We start from the raw sequence: 10794 nt of genomic DNA, 5'->3' as shown, positions 1-10794 counted from the left end.
GATAGAAAAGTGGAATAATTATTATATATTTATATATTTAATTAGTTAACGGCGCTGGTTTAGCCATGGCTACTATGGACATAATTAAATTGAACGGTGGAGCACCAGCAAATTTTTTGGACGTGGGTGGAAACGTTAAGGAAGATCAAGTTTATCAAGCATTCAGAATCCTTAGTGAAGGTATATAATGACTTCGTCTAATGAATGTATTCAATGGAAGATTGAAGAAATTACTGTCGTCTAAATACTTCAACGTTTCTAGATCCAAAAGTAAAAATAATTCTCGTAAACGTGTTCGGAGGCATAGTGAACTGTACTATAATAGCAAAAGGAATAATATCGGCTTCGAAATATTTGAAACTAAAAATTCCATTGGTCGTCAGACTGGAAGGTAGGTAAACTACTTAAAAAGAATTATAGGTACGATAATTATATTGAGAACTTAAATTATGTTGTTAATTAGAATTATCTGAAACGATAAACCATCAGCTTTCGTGATTCACGTAGTACAAAAATTGCCATATTCTACTCACCACTGTATATAAGATTTCTCGCATAATTCGGTGCTTTGCTATAATATTTATTAAAATCATCAAGAAAATTAATCAGGTGATATCCCTGCTCCATCGATCCACTCCTAGCAATGTACGAGTGTATGCAACGCAAATGAAAATCGTACGTGAACGAATGCAGGTGCATGTTGATTTTTATTTTATCACAAGCGTCCACAAAACTCAGCATGAACTGTAATAAAGATTTCGATTAATTAATTGCGACGAATTTAATACAGATTGTATAATAAACTCACTTGATTAACTGAGGCGCTGGTAGTTTTCGTTTGAAGCCGGCTGCACTCGATGATATTTAATTTAACAATGAAAAATGGTTCCGACAATTGAATCTCAAAGAGTAGAACACCTCCAAGCATCAACTTCTTCAGATAATAAGATTGTTGCTGCGCTTGTCCCTCCGAGCTGAAAAATCAGTTACATATTTCTCAGCCTCTTTAATTCTATATATATACTGACAAAATAAATAAATAAAAATTACAATAAATTAATAATATTTCTACAGTAGAATCATCACTCACTTCTTCATCTCAACGTCCACAGAACAAAAACCGAGGAAATGAAGGTACTCCCTGTATTCTTTTAACATCGATTCGCATAATTCTCGATGCCATTTCTCATTTGGTTCATCCTGTCCTTTATGCTTCTCTTGATGGCAGTTGTTCAACGTTGATTGTTCCGCTGCTGTGGTTAACGAATGATCTCTCGTCGCGGCGGATTGTAAGCGCCACGATGGTAGAAACAATAATGGTGTATGACAGAAATGAATTATACGAGAATATTGTTTAAACGCGGTGAGAGCAGCAGTAGAAATTGGTATATTAGGCACGACATTCCTGTCTGGCCACATCGCACATAGTTTACTTAGATCATCTGAAAATGAAAAAAATATTTATAAAATACTAATTTCATAGATGAAGAATTCATGGCATTAATACCTTTGACTTTCTTTTCTTTATTTCTCAATTCCTGCAATTCATTAACAGCTTTTGCGATCGGATCTACGTTCCCATAATGCGAATTATGATAGCTGTTATCACTACATTTCACATCTCTCATTACTTCGTTCCATGAATATTTCATATTCATGCTCTGCCCTTTGCTACTACCTTTGTTCCAGTCTTTACCGATCTTCTCGAATTTCGTTAAACCTTCGATTTCTATCACGTGCGAACTGTTCTTGTGATTCGGTCTGTGACTGAATATGCCTAATTTCTGCATAGTGACGTTCGTGAAAAAGCTCGATCTAGATGACAGCCAAGAGCCTAAGCTCGTTGTCTGCTTGATTATCTTTTCAGACTTCTCCTTCGACCAGTGGTACATGTATAAAGTTACTTTGTCGCTCTGCACTTCAGCGATCAATATTCCTTGCCTTGATAAGAAGCCTTCCTTAACGAAATTCGAATCTAATATCAAAGGATTGAATTTTTGTAAGAGTTTCTGATCTTTCGGTACTAACGATTCCGTTTCGTTGGTATTACTAAACGATGGCTTCCGCTGTTCGAAATTCCTAGCTATTAAAATACACTTTGTAAAGACTCCTTGCATATCTTTTTTATAATCCCATGGTATGTATGTTGGAACTTCGGCTTTCTTCTTTGATTCTTTCTTCCGTTCAGTGGATTTCGATACCATCGCCTGTTCGTCTAACTCGAATTTTTCCACAAACGGTTGCCTGCTTTTTAATACAAAAGCCTTGAACGAGGTGTTTGAGGATTGACTTTGAATAATGTTTTCTAATTCTATGATTATCGTTCCTATGGCGTGTCTAGGGTCAATAATGACCTCGTGCTTTTTTACTGACGGCACACCTATGTCTAGTGCGAATCTGAACCATTTTGGCAGAGTAGAACAATATATGTCGCTCAATTTTTCACCTCCTTCAGCTTCCATCGATTCTGCTTTACTTGCATTTTGTTTTTCTTCATTTTTTATATCTTTGTTTTTAGTAGATTGTTCTTCTTCTTTTCTATTACAATTCTCTTCGTCCTTTCCATGTTTCTCTTCACCTTTCTTTGACCCGCTGGTTTTAAGGAATTTCTTTTCATGCTTGGCCGATCTCTCTTCGTTTCTCATAAGTTTCTTCTTTTCTCTCACAGAGCTCTGTTCGTTCTTAATGCCCTTTTCATTCCCGACAACTTTCTCTTCACTTTCGTCAGTACTCTCTTTACTGCCTTTAATTTTATCCTCTTCGACGTGATGATTGATCTTTTCAGAAAACGGAGCCGCTAGGAATTTGTACTCAGTGACCAAGTCCCAGACGGAATGTTTCACTGCTAAAATTAATTTTCCTGAAAGCGATTCCAAGTTCACTTTCCCCTGTTTCCAAATTTTGAACTTAATCGAACTGTCCGAATTTTTGACACTCTTCTCCGAGATCGAAGTCGAGACTATTTTCTCAAAATCTTCCAAATCCATGTCTAAGAAACACGAACTCTGTTTGTAAATCGTATCACCAGGCACCGACGAATTGAGGCCCATAACTGAATCATTCATCTTTAATGCAGAATTCTCAGCCGATTGATCTGCCGTTGTAGATCCGCAATCTGTAACTCGGTTGCTCACCGCTGACAAAGCAATAACAGCAATCCCTTTGTTACCACTAGAATGGCTTTGATTATACAGGAAAATGTTCTCATTATCCAATTCCGAGTGGTCTCGAAAACGACATTCGATTCGATCCGTGTACTTCGGAATGTATAAGAATTGAAGAATATTTTGCTTCAAATAGAATTCTAAAGCGGAGATATAAGGTAGACAATGTTCGCCGATGGTTAATTCTATAATGGATTCAGGTTGCGTCGGTGGCTGGACAAAACAAACGTCGGCTGGTGTTAATTTACACATCGGATTCCTGGCTAACATTACAGATAGAACTTCTAGTACAGCGTCGTCTAATCGGTTCTGTAAAACCTGAACCAGGTCGTGCTTTACTTCCGGGCCAGCCTCGGATATCCCGTGGACCATAAGCACTATAGAATCCTCGGAGTCTTTGTTCAAAACGTTCGACTGTTTTTCGCTGAAGGAACGAACTCGTGGACGCGTATCGCTAGAGTTGTTGTTACCCAAAGTCGTTTGCGATAGAGAAACGACGCTGTTGCTTCGCGATACGAGAAGCTGTTCGGAGTCGTCCGATAGATTCGATTGAAGGGACTTGTTGTTGGAGATTTGTTCGTGGAGACGGAGATAAAACACGTTCTTGTTGTTCTCTTGGTAAACGAACATATTACTGCGATTTGTCACTGCGAATCTATTGGCAGACAGAAACATTAGTACAATAAATTAAATTCTGCTTGTAAAATTGAAGGCTTGACTAATTGGTAAGTTTTTCAGACGTACCTGTTCAGTACGCCGTGTAAAGCTTTGATTCCTCTGGACAGCCCCGGTCTTCCAGGTCCTGTCTTCAGTCTAGGGTGCAATCTGAAGGTAAATTTCCATACGACTCTGCATTGAAACATCCCCGGTGTAAAATTCTGCGTTCCCTCTTTACTTTTAAGAACGCTGAGAGTTTCCTTCCTCGCCTCGGTTCTCCAATTAAAATCCTCCATGCTGTTGTAATCCTCAGATTCTAATAACTCTGAACATTTACTCGTCTTGTGAAGGTTTTGGAGTAACAAGTACTGATTCACTCGACGGCAAATACTTTTTATTTGAGTGATCAAAGTGTTCTGGGTTTGGTTGTAAGTGAGAACTTCCGGCGAGTCGATTTCCAAAAATCTGTTAATAATAACTGATGATGATAAAAGATATTTAACAGGCAATAAGAGCGACTTACCTACAGTGAAAGTAGACATTCACAAAATCGTTCTCTACGCTGAGAATTAACCAAAAGTTTGGCAACGAATTCTCACGTTTCTCAAGCTCGACCAACCATGAACATTCATTCTTGAAATCATCGAAATCTATTTTTCTTAAATGCCTCGAATTTTCATCTTGACCTCTTTCCTGTTTTGGCATACTGTCCGCGAGATCGCCTTTCAATTCTGGTCTTTCTCTATTATTTCTCACTTTTTCTAAGTAATAGAAGTTTCCTTTTTCCCTCAACCAATATTCGCAAATCTCCAATTTCTTCAATTCATTTATGAACTTCGGTTTACTTTCCTCGGAAGAGAAAACGAAATTCAACGGGACCTTCTCGAATTTACAACTAAATTTGTCTGCAGACTCGAAAACATGATTTATAACGAATTTCAAAATCTCATCGTCGACGATATTTTTATCTAAAAACGCGGTGGCCGTTTCGTCTTTTAAAATCCATTCGATGTCCTCCTTTAAATTATTTATAACATTATTCTGTCCTGAATTCAAATAATTCATCTTCTTCAAATAATTCATCTTCCCCTCTTTCTCGAAGATATCATTCTTTATATTATCCTCCAGATATTTCTCGGAAACTTCTTTCGGCAAGTTCAAAGAAATAATGTCCAAAGTGATTTTCAAATCAGACAGTTTCGAATTTAAAATATCGTCTTTCTCAGCTTCTTGATTTTCCAGCTTTTCCAGAATTTCGAAAAAACAAGTTGGCAAATTTTTTACAGGGACCGTAGTTAATAACGAACGATGTTTTAAACGAATCGAGCAGCTCAATTGTAAAAATAAGGGTTGAGAGGTTTTCGTTTGAAAATCAGTATTCAACGGTGGCCACGATGAATTTCCTAGAAATAATAATAATAATAATGGAAACTATGCAGATTTATAATTGTCTNCTGTCCTGAATTCAAATAATTCATCTTCTTCAAATAATTCATCTTCCCCTCTTTCTCGAAGATATCATTCTTTATATTATCCTCCAGATATTTCTCGGAAACTTCTTTCGGCAAGTTCAAAGAAATAATGTCCAAAGTGATTTTCAAATCAGACAGTTTCGAATTTAAAATATCGTCTTTCTCAGCTTCTTGATTTTCCAGCTTTTCCAGAATTTCGAAAAAACAAGTTGGCAAATTTTTTACAGGGACCGTAGTTAATAACGAACGATGTTTTAAACGAATCGAGCAGCTCAATTGTAAAAATAAGGGTTGAGAGGTTTTCGTTTGAAAATCAGTATTCAACGGTGGCCACGATGAATTTCCTAGAAATAATAATAATAATAATAATGGAAACTATGCAGATTTATAATTGTCTTCAATTTGATGGTCGAAAAATAAATGAATATAATTTATTACAACTTTACCTTTTCTATTAATATTCCCATCAAAAATTAAATTTTCTAAATCATCATCACTGTCCGATTTCTGCATTTCTCCCAATTCCTATATATAACATCAGACTGAATAATTTTCAACATCTTATAATTATTAATTATATTTTAAACATACCGTGTCGTTCTCAGTTTTCGACGGCGCGCAGTAATAAAATTCTGGATGAGCCGGAACAGGCCTGAACGCCACTCCGATGATCCTCTCAAATTTCTCTTTAACTAATTCATGCAACTGTTTAACTCCATCGCAGTCCTTCGTTCCCGATTTACTCAAACGATCCTCGTCTTCCAGTTTGTTCAAATGCTTACAGACCGATCGTAAATAACTTGTAATATTAATTTCGATCAGAGATTCCTCGCACTGTTCGATCGCCGATTCCATGTCGTTGTAAGTCAAGGGTTCGTTGAGAACGAGGGACGTGTACACCGCGACTACGAAGCAGTGGCAGTGAGAGAGGCTCAACTGTTTCAAATGCTCCATAAGACTCTTTTGCTCTGAAATAATAAACCGTAACAACTATTTTCTTCACATGCTTTATTCATTTGTTTATATAAAATTTTGTCTATTATTTTTTACTCACCATTAGAAGTATTGTCCGAGTCTTCGCTCCTCGGCTCCGGGGTCACTGGCTTCGAACCGGCGCCTCCGCATTCCCTAAGTTCAACTATATCCCCATGGTCCTTTCCCTCGATCCGAAATCTGTTATCCTGATAGATATCCTTGTTACGCGTCGCTTTTAACTTGTCGACGAAAGTGTCAATCAGGAAACTCAAGGAACAATCGTATACATAAACCGGAATCATCAGAGAATCTTCGTTAGTTTTTGAATCTCTCTTCGAACACTTGGAATCATCAGAAGAATCAATGGTCGAACTTTTAGAATCGTTATTGACTTTAATCATCCTGCTTGATTCGTTAATAATTTGAGAATTATTACAAAGGTCAAATAATTTTGGTTCCTCGCAATCGTTATCATTCCTATCTATTTTATTTAATTCACCAATCGAACTCGAATTCGTATTAAGCATCTCAGAATTTTCGTTATTAACCGTTGAATATTCATCGCTGTTCGAATACTTTTCATTCTTATTAATCGAATACTCTTCTCCGTCTGTTTTGCTGATTAAATGCTCTTCGTCTTTAGAATATTTTTCTACGTTTTTAGAATGTTCTTCATTGCTATTTACGGAATCATCTTCCTCGCAGTTTGGATGCAATTCTTTGTTGCTTGATGGTTTATTGATAAACAATCGAGCATCCTTGTCAGAGGCTGGTAGAATAGTAATGATAACATGAGAAGCTGTGATTCCTTTTATAAAACATTTCCAACGCGGACACTCCGAAGCATGATCAAGATCCCAGTAATTTTCTGAAAGAACATATAAAAATAAAAGTAGAAGTTTAAAATATAAAAGCCGAGGGAACTGAGTGATTACCTTTTAGTGGCAGTCCCCCAGCTTTTCGCCTTTCCAACAGCAATTTCGTGAATCTTTGCGATTCGGCAGAAGTTAACAATAATTCCTTATTATGCAATTGTTTTATGCATTCTAAATAATTGTCCATTAATATTTTATTAGCGCTTCCTAGATTCTCATCGTTGTTCCCTGTAATAAAAAATTGATAACTGATAATTACATAGATTCAATTTTTTTAAGAGATAAAGCGCTTACCATCATTAAACATTGAGTATAACAATTCAGCCTGTTGGCATTTGGGTAATATATTTAAAGCATCGAAAACGAAATTCCTTATATTTATCCTCTCCTCGACGTTCCCGATTCCCCCGCACGAGTCCTCGATATTGCAATTATTGCTATTACTGTTCCTTACATTTTTATTAGATTTCTTATATTTGTTATAATGAGGCGTCTGGCCATATACGATTTCCGTACTCTTTTCATTTGGTGCCAGTTGGCTCAGTAGGCATAGATATTCCAATGTTAGCAACGCGTTCACGCAATCCTCGTCTAATCTTGAGATCTATTAACAGAAATGTGACCAAATTGCTTGTAAAATTGTGTGAAAGGAAACAATGAAATTAATTAAAAGAAATTCCATACAAATTAGCAATTAATTTAGCATAAGAGTCTGTTGCTTGAAAAAGAGGAGAAAGGGAAGACAGATTTTTGTTTTTTAATAAAAATTCCAATTGGCGTATTTTCTACCATGCCGCAGAGTTCATTATACCATAAAAATTACATTTATTTATTTAACAGGAGTATCGCTCGATCGTGGAATTATGATTGTGTGGAAACCGCGGTAACTGATAAGAAACGATTTTATCGTTATCCATCGTAACGCTTATTACTCCGAAGCATGATCAAGATCCCAGTAATTTTCTGAAAGAACATATAAAAATAAAAGTAGAAGTTTAAAATATAAAAGCCGAGGGAACTGAGTGATTACCTTTTAGTGGCAGTCCCCCAGCTTTTCGCCTTTCCAACAGCAATTTCGTGAATCTTTGCGATTCGGCAGAAGTTAACAATAATTCCTTATTATGCAATTGTTTTATGCATTCTAAATAATTGTCCATTAATATTTTATTAGCGCTTCCTAGATTCTCATCGTTGTTCCCTGTAATAAAAAATTGATAACTGATAATTACATAGATTCAATTTTTTTAAGAGATAAAGCGCTTACCATCATTAAACATTGAGTATAACAATTCAGCCTGTTGGCATTTGGGTAATATATTTAAAGCATCGAAAACGAAATTCCTTATATTTATCCTCTCCTCGACGTTCCCGATTCCCCCGCACGAGTCCTCGATATTGCAATTATTGCTATTACTGTTCCTTACATTTTTATTAGATTTCTTATATTTGTTATAATGAGGCGTCTGGCCATATACGATTTCCGTACTCTTTTCATTTGGTGCCAGTTGGCTCAGTAGGCATAGATATTCCAATGTTAGCAACGCGTTCACGCAATCCTCGTCTAATCTTGAGATCTATTAACAGAAATGTGACCAAATTGCTTGTAAAATTGTGTGAAAGGAAACAATGAAATTAATTAAAAGAAATTCCATACAAATTAGCAATTAATTTAGCATAAGAGTCTGTTGCTTGAAAAAGAGGAGAAAGGGAAGACAGATTTTTGTTTTTTAATAAAAATTCCAATTGGCGTATTTTCTACCATGCCGCAGAGTTCATTATACCATAAAAATTACATTTATTTATTTAACAGGAGTATCGCTCGATCGTGGAATTATGATTGTGTGGAAACCGCGGTAACTGATAAGAAACGATTTTATCGTTATCCATCGTAACGCTTATCTACCCTTATCTGCTCTCGCATTCAGTTATAGGTGTACGATTGCTGTCTATAATGATATAAAAAGACACTTATAATAATACTAAAAATTCCATTACTTATTGAAATTAATATGAATTTTTTATTGAAGAGTATAAAATAAAAATAATGTTTATAATTTGATTTAATATTCATTTTATCCAGTCAACGATTTAATATTATATATATTAATCATAGTATTGAATTTATTCACAGGATTGTACATAGTTTATTTATTACATAAATAAATTAAAAAATCAGTGTTGCCAGAAGAATAATGATTCTTAAATATATATAATTTATTATCTGTTACTGTGTATTATAATAAATGATACATTTATTCAAATAGAAAATGAAAGAAGAATAAATAAGATGGGTACGAAGAGTATTAGAGGAAAGGAATAAGTTGGAGGAGTTGAATCTCACTTTTCTGTTAAAATATTCAAAGCGTAGAGACCACTACTCCACTTGAACCTTTAGCCCCTTACATCTTTTCCTTCTTTACAAAAATTAATAAAATCTTCAACTATGTATATACATCAGTGATTTGTATAAATCCAATTTGGACGGTTCCCTTCATGATGATTAAGTCAGATTCCGGTTTTGCCTGTTTGTTATAGAATAACGACGACGACAACTTCGAGCAAGACTTTGAGCTGGAAGAGTTAGATCTGGCAATTAATATAAACTCGAGCGATTTCAGTCAGCTCACACTGCCTAGATCCTCACTTCCAACTTTAAGTCTTGCCGATACAGTTCACCGTTCCCTCAGGTCACGTCATCCACAGGCCAATAATAATTCCATAGGTGTGCTCTGTCTCTCAATAATCCCTAATATCGAACACAATCAATTACTTCAATTACTTTTAATTACGATTAAAATTCTTAATTCGTTTTCCACTTACGTATAACAAATCTGAGAAACGTATAGTGAGTAAAAATTTGAAAATCGTACAGTATAAAGAACTCTTATGGAAGAAAACGACTTCCATATTTCTTCATTCATTTATTTATATAAAACAGAAATTATTGTCACTTTTGTTTCATTTATATAATTCAATAATGAATATAATTAAGGAATTGTTAATTGAAATCGTTTCAATAGAATCTAAGAAAATTAATACCACTTGAGATTGTCAGAGATTCTATTATCAGAATTGAACAACAGACCACTTAAGTATATATGTACGATTTCCAATTTTTAACATTGATATTATTCAGCAACGTAGTTAACAAAACAAAAAAGTTATTGTATAACTATTCACTATACGTTTCACTGAGACTGAATGCTGCCCGTTATCAGTTATACTGATAAATTGATGTTATCACTGGTAAAACGTTAATCACTTTTCGCGTGTAACGCGATCGACCGCTCGAATGTAATTGATTGTTCCAAAGTTGTTGTAAAATAGAACCCGGACTGGGATAATAAACGGTATAATGATTGGGCGACGTGCTAGGGTTTATATATACTTGAGAAAAGCGATAGAGAAATCGGGTTTCCGAGTATGCAGATAGATTATCGGGGAGCACACCTAGGTGGAGGAGATAAGAGTGATTCTTGTGATAAATGTAGTAGTACACGTACATTTTTATCAACATTTTTAACAAATTCTAATCGATTTTATAAAACTATCAGAAACTTCTTAATATTCTTATAAACACGACTCTTCTTCTTTTCTCTTCATCTTTTCTAATTACTTAAATATTATGTTTCAATTAAAATAATCAGATTT

At 35.2% G+C, this 10794-nt stretch overlaps 2 protein-coding genes across 2 annotated transcripts in view; one reads left to right on the top strand and one right to left on the bottom strand.

Moving 5' to 3' along the window:
- Positions 1-10794, bottom strand: part of LOC108627188 (KICSTOR complex protein SZT2) — a 19203-nt gene that overhangs the window by 2841 nt on the left and 5568 nt on the right. The window contains exons 12-27 of the mRNA XM_026815399.1: positions 8408-8717; positions 8174-8341; positions 8076-8106; positions 7982-8030; positions 7438-7747; positions 7204-7371; positions 6348-7136; positions 5885-6261; positions 5740-5818; positions 5278-5637; positions 4345-5245; positions 3909-4286; positions 1508-3819; positions 1091-1442; positions 809-974; positions 534-744 (exon numbers count right to left, since the gene is read on the bottom strand). Coding sequence (XP_026671200.1) covers positions 534-744; positions 809-974; positions 1091-1442; positions 1508-3819; positions 3909-4286; positions 4345-5245; positions 5278-5637; positions 5740-5818; positions 5885-6261; positions 6348-7136; positions 7204-7371; positions 7438-7747; positions 7982-8030; positions 8076-8106; positions 8174-8341; positions 8408-8717 — 6961 coding nt within the window. The remainder of the gene's footprint in view (positions 1-533; positions 745-808; positions 975-1090; positions 1443-1507; positions 3820-3908; positions 4287-4344; positions 5246-5277; positions 5638-5739; positions 5819-5884; positions 6262-6347; positions 7137-7203; positions 7372-7437; positions 7748-7981; positions 8031-8075; positions 8107-8173; positions 8342-8407; positions 8718-10794) is intronic.
- On the top strand, positions 8-525 carry LOC113464624 (succinate--CoA ligase [GDP-forming] subunit beta, mitochondrial-like). Its single transcript, XM_026815398.1, has 2 exons — positions 8-180; positions 263-525. The coding sequence occupies exons 1-2, from the start codon at positions 66-68 to the stop codon at positions 397-399; spliced, it is 252 nt and encodes an 83-aa protein (XP_026671199.1). The 5' UTR covers positions 8-65; the 3' UTR covers positions 400-525.

The sequence above is a fragment of the Ceratina calcarata genome, unplaced genomic scaffold (genome assembly GCF_001652005.2).
Source record: "Ceratina calcarata isolate Rehan_Ccalc_2016 unplaced genomic scaffold, ASM165200v1 scaffold447.2, whole genome shotgun sequence".
NCBI classification, from domain to species: domain Eukaryota; kingdom Metazoa; phylum Arthropoda; class Insecta; order Hymenoptera; family Apidae; genus Ceratina; species Ceratina calcarata.
This window is presented reverse-complemented; position numbering and strand designations above follow the sequence as displayed.

What these genes read in the sequence shown, in the direction of transcription:
- LOC113464624 (XM_026815398.1), top strand. Translation starts at nt 66, where the DNA reads ATGGCTACTATGGACATAATTAAATTGAACGGTGGAGCACCAGCAAAT. An exon ending in ATTCAGAATCCTTAGTGAAG is followed by an intron (nt 181 to 262) that starts GTATATAATGAC and finishes CAACGTTTCTAG; the next exon opens with ATCCAAAAGTAAAAATAATT.